We start from the raw sequence: 12,359 nt of genomic DNA on the forward strand, positions 1-12,359 counted from the left end.
GCGATCTACCTCACTACCCTACAAATATTCTTTATTGTATACACGGTTGTATCGAGGGAGAGCCCCTTCATTTGATTCGGTGACGTTTCGGATTTTGGCTGTCATTACCCTCAATCAAAAGCGACACAGAATTGAGAAGACCAATCCAAAAGGTTGGGCTCCACTCCCGGATGATCAGCTTTTATCGCCGCACGCAGTGGTGCGCAGGGCACGTGCGCTTCTCCAGGTGGCGCGCCGAACACTGTGGCGACAGCGCCAAAGTGGTAGAATTTTAACTCTCCGGTTGCTCCCTGCATCGCCTTTTCATCACTACCAACTTCACTGCCATTCAGAAAAAACAGACAATCATAAGGGAAGCAAACGAAATGTGGACTATTCTTGCGATCGAAACAAGGCCTCTGTACGTTCGTGAGCATTCGTTTGCGGAAGCTACACGACCACTTAGCGCATTCTTTCTCCGCTCCGAAACTTTACTGCACGGTCCCTATAGCGCTACAGACAACTCTAAATACTTCTGATGTGCCCTATCCTCAAAGTACACTTCAACACCATATCTGCAGGCATCCAACGAAATGCGTTCTATGTATCCAGAGAATCCTGATGTACCGAACTGCAACGAATACCGCTCAGTGAAAGGCACCTGCTGCTATAGGGAAGAGGTGCCACGGAAGACAGACGTGGACGAACAGAGGAGTCAGCAGAGGACGAACACCTGCTGTCCTTGTGCTCAAAATGTGAAGGTACCCGTCGGTATTTCCAGTCAATCCTTGCTACATTTGACGGAAGGCCGTTCGGTATACCTAAAATATTGGGCTTGGCCCGCTCCTTAAGGACACAAACCTACAACAGACTAGACCTAACCATAGCCTAAACGTATTATCTGTCGTCTTTGCTGCTGTTAGGTGTATTCTGATGTGACCACTGATTGAGGCGTCGGTAGTTTTACTATTTGCTATTTTATCTTTACTGTATGGTATACGGTACTCTCAAGTTTCATCGGTTTGTGGTCTTACTGACTATCTCGACAAGCGCACTGTGGGTAATGAACTTCCTGAACTGTCCTTTGCATTTCGACGCAATTCAGCACACGGCAAAAATATGCACGCTTCCTGTTCATTTGTTTGTACAGTTTATTTTGGGCAAAATAAATACACTTTCTCAACACACATATCACGAAAATGGCAAGAAGATAAACTCAAAGCCACGGGAACCCCGTTGTTGCTTCACGAATGACCAAACGCCACAGATTTACAGCTGCGAAACTTCAGTCTGAGGGCTGTATGTCCAGCCCTCGGGCTGACACTTTACAAACAATATGAAGCGAGGCACAAAGTGGATTTTGCCAAATTTCCCGCAACATGGTGTCCCGATTATGCAGTATGAGAAATCTCTGGCGTGATCAATAGCACGTGCTGATGCACGGGAAGGGACAGCCTTGTTCATACTATAAACTTGATTTGGCTCCATTGCACCATCACGCACATTCCCCTGTCGTGAAGTGCATGGAATTGCAAAACCTACATTGCCACGTTAGGGAAGCATGCCTAGGAACTAAGGGTCTTAGTATTTGCCGTAGAGGTAACCGGGAGCTGCGTACGAAGGAGCAGCGTATGCAGCGGCACTTTTTACGGCTTCTTTGGCCTCCACTGGCTTGGCGTCGTAGAGGGCGCCTCCCGTTTCTCCAGAAGCGGTGCCTGGCTCGTTGGTATGAATAGTGGCGCGGAATCCGTCGGCATCGGCGACATAGTGAACCTGGCGGAAGATGCCGTTCGCATCGGTGTAGCTGTAAGAGCCCTTCTTCTGGTTGGCGTTGTCGCTGGATTCCTGGCGGCTCTGCCGTGTTCCGTACTCGTCAACGGTGTCGTATCCAAACTCATATGGCTGAGGAGGCTGTGGAAAGTGAGTCAAAGGTCACGATATGCGAGCAGAGAAAGGATGTGTTGTCTGTACGGCACAGTGTGGGTATGCAATACTTTAGTCAAAAAGGCGCAATCTTACATAAGCGGGTTCGGCTTCAACGCCCTTGAGTACGGCTGGAGCAGCTACCAGAGGAGCGCCATAGCCAAAAGCTGCTTCAGGCCGATAGGCAGGGACGCCAGCCGCGGCATATCCAAGAAGAGTGGCGAGAAGAACCTATAAGGCAGTACAGTGGGAATCGTAGCGAAGGTCCTGAATAGGGGACACCCAGACATTATGGGGCTAGAGGACTATGGACGTCTCGGTCTCTTCCACATATTGAATTTGAATAATTGAACTGAATATTAATAGCTGTCTTTCCCTCTTCTTACACACGTACACATACAAACATACATCCTGATTTACTTTTTGAATTTAGTGATAGACACTGAATGAATTGAATTATTTATGCGTTACTTGTCTTGCGCCGTCAACACAGCGAGTTAGGTTTAACCAACGCCTTGTAGCCTCTGAAAGCAGGCGTCAACTCGCACTCACCTGAGCGAACATTATTCCTTTGAGCTGTGATGGGAGTGATTGAATATTTCCGATGACTGACATGCTCAGAGGTAGTGTGCTTTTATACTCTAGAACCCCTTCATCCATTGTCCTAATTCTGGGGTCACATGCAACTCCTCCGCCGCCTGATCTGTCAAGCACCCCTCACTCTCTCTCTGGCCCTGCCTTTCCCTGATGAAGCAAAGTGACTTTAAAAAAAGAGAGACTCTGTTTTGTCTTTGCCTCCTCAGGACCGGTTGCATCAACTGTCTTTGTGTCTGCCTCTCGTGATGGTGGATGAATATTTGATGTTTTTGATTGCCTCCCGTAGCTATTGTGTGGCAAGTCAAGGTGGCGGCAAGGACATGTGTGTCCAGCTCTCGACGTTGGACATAAAGGTCTTAACCCGAATTCAATATGTTTTGTTGTGTAGATGCGACGTTTCTCAAGCGTGTATCCCACAGATGTGAGGATATGTAATTCAGCTGGAGATTGCGTAGTTTGTAAAACAGGGAAGTAATGACCGAATAAACAGTTCTTTTGTGACGAACGACTTTCAAGGAGCTCTTGTTTCTTAAGTTGATGTTTGTGCAGATGCGACAGAGAAGAGCACGCGACTGTGAAGGAAGAAAGGCTCGTGCAGCAGGAAGTTGACATGCACATCATGCAGTTTGAACAGATTGTGCGAACATGACGTACAACAAACCTTCGTTATAACGAATTTTCTGTTTGTTTTCGAATTATGGCTTTATTCCAGGTCTCGCACTGACCCGACCGAAGTAGATGCGTTTCGAACATGGTTATTCGAAGCAATCCTGCCAGCCGACTCCGCTTAGTACGAAGAGCGAGCCGGCGGAAGCTCGTGCGACAAACCCAGGTTACGCGTTTTTTTTTCTCTCTCTCTCTTTCTCTCTTTTGCATAAATTAAAGTGCTGCCAAAACTGATCACCACCAAGGCCTGCCAGTTTGCTTGCATGAATACCTATTTTTAGGTTCTCGCGATGTTTCCGACGCTACTGTTACTGTTTTTGTGACACTTCCGCTTTTCGCGAGTTTCCGCTTATATCGAATTCGCTTTTCAGTCCCGTTGGCTTCGTTATACCGAAGGATTACCGTGTTGGAATGGCTAGGCATATTCGCTGCATTTTGCCGAAAATACTAAATTTCGTTGTGTGACAGAATTGCTTTTTACCTTACTTCCTCTCCAGAGGTGTTTCAAGTTGGCAACAGATAGACTTCTGCAAAGAAATGCAGGCGTACAGATAGTGCTGGTATAGAGAAAATCAATAAACATGGGTGAGGGCGATAGACAGTTTCAGTATACCGTTATTAACGTCTATGTGAAGTTATCGTGCATACCGGCAGCGGCTCAGAACAATTCCTTGATTGGGTGCGGTAGATAGGTGCGGTAGATAGGTGCGGTAGATAGGTGCGGTAGATAGGTGCGGTACTCTTTAGGCCATGTTATCAAGCATCGGGTTCGAATTCTGGTGCCGGCCGTGCTGTCTGTGGTATTTCCTGGACACATTTCCCTTAGAAGTCGGCCCAGGACGCACATTCCCCCAGGGCGTTAGTCGTGACGTTGCTCACCTCTGTGAGGCCGACAACGGCGGGCCCTTCCACAAACACCGCCACCACCTCTACTCTCTAATGTGGTTCTACTGATTTTCGTTGCGTCTTTGATGACATTTGGAGAAGGTTCTGCTATAGTGCTCGTCTCGGCGCCACCAGGCTGACGTAAAAGTGCGCAGATACAGGTGAGGAACTAACGTGCGATCACTTCCGAATCGCTGGTTTCGACATAGCTAGTGTGGGACGCAGTGCGAAATGTTTGGTAACCTCTCAAGAAAACTCGACGCTTCCGACACTAGCTCCCAGGTAATGTTTCGTGGCACCAAACCGTATGCTTGACACGTAGCGAACTCAGCCTCCTTGCTAAACAAACGTGTCTAATACGTTGAACAACGTATACGTAACATAGCCGTGTTGTCAGGACACCACCTCCCGGTAGCCGAGGTAGCCGAGGTAGCGCTGGGTGCGCTACCCGGTAGCGCGAGGTAGCGCTGAACTAATAGAACACACTGGAGAATCAATCTTACGTGGTACGGTGGTACGGTTCGGGACCTGCGTGTAACAAAATCATCGTCTGCATTTTGAGTGCTCCCAAAGTGTCTTTGTACATAAATAGTACGCCACCATTAGTTGCACGTGATTCGTCAAGGTGCCCCTGCGGTCTGAATCTCGCGTCCTCAGAATACATGCCAGTCCAATCCGAATTCGCCATTGCATGCCATGCAATCCATGCCATTGCAGTCCACGTATCTCACACTGTTCCCCCCCCCCCCCCCCCCAAACAAAAAAAATATTGTTTCAATGCAGAAGTACGCAGAGAACAACAACTTTATTTTAAGGTCATGAATGGGGAGTTTCATTGCCAGGGGGCGATACTCTACCCAATTGCCGGTGGTGATGCGGGGGAAGAAATAATGAGTCCCTTCACAATAAGGGTCGAAGTCCTATTGTGTCCAAAAAGGTCAAAAGAGCTTTGAGGTCGGTGGGATGGATTCGGCCGGGGAACAAGCAGTTTTGAGAGAGAGCGAGTCCAGCTGTTTAAGAGGACCGGAGAGCGCGGTTCGGGAACGTTGATAGTGTGAGCAATAAGGGAGAATGTGCTCCAGATCCTCTAGAGCACCGCTGTGACAGCATCGGGGAGTGTCAATGCCATCTAGGACGTATGACGAGATGAGATATGATGAGAAGTATGACGTCATAGCTCGAGGAACCTGCCACGCGACATTGCCTCTCGAAGGTTCGGCTCCCGTCTTCTCATCACAGGTGCTGGCGGTCTTCCATAGTGGGGCGGAGAGTGGAGAGCGGGAGGTGCCTGGGCTACTACTAAGAGGCAGGAGCTAGAGCTCGCAATGACGTCGTCATATCTTGGAGAATCCGAAACTATAACGTTTTGCGGATCCTCTTGAAAATTCGTGGAAGCCCGTAATGGCGGCGTTTATACTTTGCGTACCACGTTATAATTTCGTTTTCAGCCTGTACTGGCACTTTAACTGCGTATCGTTATGCACGATGTGAGCCCTGTGAAGTTGGCCTGGGAATTACTGGGGAAAACAGAACTTCACCGCATTGCACGCGTTTTTACTCCGACTTCGCCAATTTTCTAACGTTTTTGGGTCGGATCACACCTTCACCCTGACACCGAACTGTTCCGGTGAAATACCGACAGGTGGCAACCCCACACTCTTAGATATGATGGTGGTGGTGGTGGTGATGGTGAAAGGGCTTGCCGTTGTCGGCCTCACGTATGTGGGCAACGTCACGACTGACGCCCTGGGGAAATGTGCGTCCTGGGCCGACTTCTAGGGGAACTGTGCCGACATATGTCTGAAAGCGTCTGAGGAAAACCTCTTAGATATGAACTTCACCGCATAACACGCTCCTAGCCAACCATCATCTCGAATGGCATAATTCGCACCCCTGGTTTGCTGGAAACGGGAGGCATGCGTTATTTTTGCGACAATTATGAATTGTATAACTGTCACAAAAAAGGCGTACGCGTTCCGTTTCCCACAAATCAGAGGAAAGAACGATGCCATTCAAGATGGTGGTTGGCTAGGAGCGTGCTATGCAGTGATGTTCACCACCACCCCTTTCACCATCACCACCACCACCACCACCATCACCACCACCACCACCACCACCACCACCCCCATGGTTCCGGTGCGGCACGCCGCTACATCAGACGGGAGAGCGGCTCGGCAGTATAACTACCACCACCACCTGATTTACATTTACTCAGATATAACGTTCGGGTATATTTCATGATGTAAAAATTTCTGCAAAGTTTCGACGCTTTTCACTTTTCTGTGCGCCCATTCCCATATACCTGGAGCCATCTATCTCCCGTGCCTAATACTGAAGTGGTGACAAAGACAAATACGACGCTCAGGTGTAATCGACATGACAACATTTATTCTCACTCGTCATTCGCGGAGACACACCGTTTTCTTACAGAATCGCTCTCTCTTGGGAGTTGCACGACCGAGAGATTAAGGACACGTTCAATACGGGCCGCCACCGGCAAAGACCACTTCCGCCTATCTGTCTCTCTCGCGTTTTTCTTTTTGTTTTTCTGCAAGCATCGCGTACATATCGCATAGATAGACAGTGGTATAGATAAAGAAAAAAACATATATTTTCATTTTTCTTCTCGAAAGCAAAGCTCTGAAGCATCAACGTTTCATGCACCGTTATTGGCAAGGGTCCGGAAACCAGCATCGTGGGATCCACCGTGGATGGTCCAACTCATTCTTCTTCTGACGAAATTCGTTTTGCGTTTGAAGCACGCCGGTGCCGCATACATCACACTGACACTCGGGCACAAATTGAACGATACACAGTCACAGTATAAATACGAATACATGTGCCATTCTTCCTTGCGAGTACTCCTAGCATCGATACGACGCAATCGGAAGAAGTCAGCAGGGGTTCGCCTGGATCACTGCTTAGTAGGCGGAGTTGTATTGTACGTCAGCAGGGGCGGAAGTCTGGGTTCCAGGCTCGTTGGTGTGGACGGTGGCGCGGAAACCTCCGGCGTCGGCGACGTAGTCGACGCGGCGCTGAACGCCGTTAGCGTCAGTGTACCCGTAAGATCCGGTGCGAGCGTTGTTGGAGTCGGAGGACTCCTCGTGGAAGTTGTGGGATCCCTCCAAGGGGTTCACGGCATCGTAGCTGAAATGGTACGGTTGAGGTGGGTTCACCTGCAAGAGGAAATACGGTGTCAGACGTAAACACGTCTACGACGAAAGCATGCTCTGTATGCATCTCCAAGGGCGCCCAGTTGGAAGCTAAACAGTTAGAGACCAAATTTTATAGGACTTGTCGATGTGCACACGTCTTCTATAACATTCGTCATTGTAGAACACTTTTGCGAGACTCATATCCCCCATATGACCAGAAGCTAGAACATTTTGGTAATTACCTCAACCAGAGGTGCGTGATGAACGAGAGGTGCATGATGAACCAGAGGTGCATGCTGCAGGAACACCTGAGACAGGGCAGTGCCGATGATGGCGAGGAATACGACCTGAGGTATGCAAGGAAACATGTTAGTCTTAGCAGCTCTCTTGTTCGCGCCGTGGTGCGTTAGATGCTGTGACCATATTTTTTTGAAGACTGACTTTTAGTATTAGTGTTCTGGGACAGCCTGGCTGCACCGGAGAGGTGAACGTCTCCATTTTATTTCCTTCTATACCTTTTTCTTTCTCTCTCTCTCTTACTCCTTCACGATAGTACTTTGTTCCCCGCTAGTGCAGTAATATTGTTGGAAGCCTTTCGTTCGCAGTTGCAGTGACGTAGCATACATTTATGAAACAAACGTGGTACTCCTTTCTAATGCTCCGCCACGCGGTAGCACTCATTAAGTTATTAAGTTAACGTAAATGCGGAACAATATACCCAGAGGGTGCGTAAGACGACTGATGCTGTAGCCGAAAAGAAAAAAAAACATCCCGTGCAGGTGCAAATGCGTAACTAGCTGATCTTGCGCTGGTTAAGATCATCGGTCGATAGCTTTCATTACTATTCCAGTTCAATGAATCCTTCTCCGGAACCGTGGTTCAGAGCAGCAACAGCTCTGTGGCACACTGTTCCAGTGTCCATTGAGAGCTCCCTTGCTGCCTAGTTACTGTCCATGAACGTATCCAGCACCAAACATAACCTAATCTTGCATCGAGCACTCTGAGCCGATGGAAGCACCGCAAGACGATCCGCGTACGTCACAGAGGGTAAACGTCATTCGGGCCGAGAGACACCAGGGAACGGGGAGCACACGAGAGGCGCACTGAGAACACCTGAGGGGCTTGACAATAAATCCAGGAGCCCCTTCCGACTCACCTTGCTGAGCATGTTGTCGGAGGAGCGGGACGTCTGAAAGGCAGAGTGTCTTGGACAGAGCACCGTGCGGCTTTTATACCAAAGCGAACTCCTTCTCTTGCACCCTATTGCGTTCCTATCGAAGAGAAGCATCAGGAAACACCCAGTAATATCAATGCGACTCCTTTCTCTTCTTTTTAAAATATTCCGGTGGCATTCGCCATCCCAGAAAGATAAGTGAAGGCGAAAGTTCGCTTCCAACCGCCCTGAGATGATGAACGCGGTCAGGAAGATTCCGCTTCACTCGTTATTGAGTTGCGTAATCTCGCTCTTTAGTGTTGATCCGGAATGAACCGGAACATTTTTGTGTTGCGCTGTGGTAGTGGATAGGGAACGCAACGAAACTTATTGATTCTGAGTGATTTGATTGGATTGGAAAAGAAAGAAAAATATGGAGAGGTTAGTCCCGACCCAGTCAGAACTGGCTACTCCAAAACGCGTTTGTGGGTGAAAAAAAAGAAAAAGAAAGGAAAAGGTCAGCTGCGACAAATAGGACAAACAAACAACCAAACACAGGAAACAATAAATATGAGTGATAAATATGAAGTTTCGCTATGTTTTGTGAATCATCTTGCTGGAGCATGCAATTTCAGAAAGGATGTGAGCACAAAGCTGATTTAGGGTGAATTTCCTTGCGGAGAACGAAGAGCACGTTCGAATGGAAGAGGGAAAGGGAAGACAAGTTTGAGACAACGCCATTTGACCGAATGAAGCCATTGAGGAAGAATAAAGTGCGCAAGGCACGGAGGCCTGCGGGCGCTTCTTCTTGTATCGTAAGCGACCTTGTGACATTTTTGCAGTAGCTTGTATGAGTTCGACTTTTCCTTTATATAATATGAGGCTAGTAAATAGTTCAGAATAGTGATGACTCCCCGTTCCACCTTTGTGAAGGTTGGGCTGCAGCTGTTTCTTTCTTGCCGTTAAACCACCAGCTCCCGTGGCATAGTGGTTGGCATGATCGCTTGCCACACCGCGAGACTGGGAGGTGACCTGAACCTGAACCTGACGCGGGTTCGAATCCTCTCACCGGCTCTTCTGCTGTCTGAGGTTTTCCCTGGACTTTCCGGTAGACCTTCCAGACGAATGTCGGCACAGTTCCCCCTGAAGTCGACCCAAGACGTATACTAATACCCCTTGTCCCCGGCTCATTCCTGCTGCCCTCTCCCTCCATCTGTCCACGTCTGTTCGCCGCTTATGGTCACAGTTGCTTCGCGGCGCTAAAACGGAATTAAAGAAAAAAAATGCCATTGCAGCCTTCGCCAATAGAAAGTGGAAGAAAACGTGATTGATTGGACCGGAAAATGATGGTTGGTACAGATTGACCTTCTCACTGGGGGACCTTCCCTGTTACCGCACCAAACGTGTTCCCTGCGATTATAATCACTCACTGTGTTGATTAAATAACAACGCTCCGTGCGATATATCCGTTTACATCATCATCATCAATATTTTTTTCGCCTTGGTAGCTCACAGCATACGTGTAGACGTTTATGCTTCGTAAGTCGTACACACTAAAGAACATGTTTCACATTCATTGCCATAAATTGGGGCTAGTGACTTGTGTTTTCATCGTTCTTCATACTTGTTTGCTTGGCGCGAACAAGCTACGAAATTATATCGAATGGCTCCACTCAAAACCAATAAAACTACACGTGCACCCCCTACGCTAATTTCGTAAAACAATCATCATTAAATAATTTGAAAACGCGCTCGCGGAAGTGAACTGCACTCAATTTGAATTGCTAACACGCTTCAGTGCTACACTCAGTGCTTCCACACTGTGCTTCCATTCAGTGCTTCTCGCCCCGCACCGCTGGACAAAAGCTCCGTTTCAGTTAACGTTTTAGCAATCTATACGAAGCCTTTTGAAACACATACGTGACTATCCACCACGCAACACAGAGTGATCAATACAAAGCATGACTTTTATTCATTACATGATAACCAGACCTCTTACAAAACACAACCAGGAGAAATAAGAGCAATCCTCGCATCCATATTTCAGAAGATAATGCAAAGAACGACAATTCTACATGTCACCGCAAACTTGATGGCTACCGGTCTTCAGCATCTTTTTATCTCGCAAACTGGTGCACTCGCTACCAAGTACTAGGCCACTGGGGCCACAAGGGGGGCGTACCGTTACGCTCATTGATGAGTGCGAGAGGCCGGCACGTGATTCAAACTGATAACGTCGGGCGCGGAAGATTTTCCAGGGAAGTGACAGTTGCTTCTGGTCAAGGTTCCATCCAAGGCGAACTCATTGTACATCTCGAGTTGTTTACGAAGACGCTGCGTGAGTTGATCATGCAGCTTAAAAGGACACTCCAGAGCTGGTAACTGAGATTACAGGTGCATCCGACTGTAAGTGAAGTGTTGACGTCAAGTGCGAAGTTTCACACACCAGAACGGCGTAGTTTTGGAGATCAAAAAGTAAGACGAACCGCATGTTCCCGTCCAGCTTCGGTTTCACTGGGATATAAGCATGACGTAGCATACCTTAGTGCACGTCACAAGTGTGTACGTGGAGATTGGGGCGATCTAGGGCTATTTTGAGGTATGGCAAAAGTAATTAGCAAGTTTCGTATATCGAATCTATGGCTTGATAGCATGACAGAACATAAATCGAAAGTTCTTATCAGTGACGTCACGGCGCGCCGCGAAAAGAATGGAATCGTAAATAACTGGCTGCGAATTTAACCGATATATGTTTTTGTGTGAATACACATATACCCCCCGGATATATCTTGTACGGCGGATCTGACTGAAGCAAGCATGAGTGCTTAACCCTTTCCTTTCTTTTTTTCTTACTAAACATACCCACCCCCCTCTTGTTCAGGCGCACAGTCTGATGTTAAATGCTGAATATTTGGCAGCCTTGAGGCACCCGCACCTTGCTGCCTTGTGCGCTTTATGAAAGACATAAGGACCGCTGCCATTTAAGACTCAACTCTCACGAGTGGTCAGCGTCCCGATATAACATGCACCAAGTGGTCTGGGTTATCTGGCTGCACCAGAGCGGCCAACGCCTCCAATTTATTTCTATCTCTCCCGCTCTCGCTACAGAGCATCTCAAGCGTTAAGTCGCAGTTCCCTTGCGTCTGAATGACATCTCTGAACTGAGGCCACCTGTTGGGAGGATCATGAACACATCCGGGTTTCCGTAATCCTGCATCTTCGCCCAGCAGCGCTCATGTAGAGAAGCAGCAAACCTTCTAGACATGCTTGGTCGGGTTGACGTTTTTAATTTTAAAGTGCCGAAAGAAGCCGACCTTGGCCTTACGTTTTCTTCTGAACTCAGGTCCTCACACTTCATTGCAAGCGTTCCTTATTATTCGGCGCTCATTGTGGAAGACCGCCTGCAGCGAATTCATTTCCAAACCGTTAAGTATCAAGTATCAATCACCCTTCCCCTTTCATAATTTTACTTCTTTATTTTTTGTTCAACGAGTTCGACTGCCTCTTTGATAGGGACAACAACAGAGATGCAATGCGGAAATGTAAAAAGACATCTACGGCTTCAGAGCTGTATGCTGTTCTCAGTGCCGTTCAGTACATTGCAAACCAAGCAACACCTGGTGACTGGTCAATCTTTTTTTATTATAAGAGCGGCCTTCAAGCACTACGCGCACCTGTGGCCTCCAGTGGCCTTGTGGTCATAGTGTACGAAATCATCTTAGCGTATAATGCCTCTGTTGCAAAAGGGCACACAATCGAGCTCCAGTGGATCCCCGGCCACATCGGCATTGCTGGGAATGATGCTGCTGACAGAGAGGCACGTGATGCTCACCAACGAGGTCCCACGCAAAAGATATATTTCACCTCTGAGGATGCGAAACGTATGTTGTGAGTCGTCCAGCTTCGTTCAGTTCGGAGTCAGTGGTCGAATTCTGCAGACCCGACGTCACTGTTGCGTAAAACTGAATGTTGACCCGGACCTGTCTTACCGAATCCCTCCC

General features: G+C 48.1%; 2 protein-coding genes across 2 annotated transcripts; both read right to left on the reverse strand.

Annotated features, from left to right (window-relative positions):
* Positions 1–1,560: 1,560 nt before the first annotated feature.
* LOC135367567 (cuticle protein 10.9-like) lies at positions 1,561–2,562 on the reverse strand. The gene is made up of 3 exons (XM_064600858.1): positions 2,455–2,562; positions 1,999–2,133; positions 1,561–1,890 (listed from the first exon to the last, which is right to left on the reverse strand). The coding sequence occupies exons 1-3, from the start codon at positions 2,560–2,562 to the stop codon at positions 1,561–1,563; spliced, it is 573 nt and encodes a 190-aa protein (XP_064456928.1).
* Positions 2,563–6,416: 3,854 nt separating this feature from the next.
* LOC135366112 (cuticle protein 16.8-like) lies at positions 6,417–8,439 on the reverse strand. The gene is made up of 3 exons (XM_064598764.1): positions 8,362–8,439; positions 7,448–7,552; positions 6,417–7,226 (listed from the first exon to the last, which is right to left on the reverse strand). Exons 1-3 carry the CDS (start codon positions 8,371–8,373, stop codon positions 6,972–6,974), a joined length of 372 nt encoding a protein of 123 aa, XP_064454834.1. The 5' UTR covers positions 8,374–8,439; the 3' UTR covers positions 6,417–6,971.
* Between the last annotated feature and the right edge of the window lie 3,920 nt (positions 8,440–12,359).

Source organism: Ornithodoros turicata, chromosome 8 (assembly GCF_037126465.1).
Source record: "Ornithodoros turicata isolate Travis chromosome 8, ASM3712646v1, whole genome shotgun sequence".
Lineage (NCBI taxonomy): Eukaryota > Metazoa > Arthropoda > Arachnida > Ixodida > Argasidae > Ornithodoros > Ornithodoros turicata.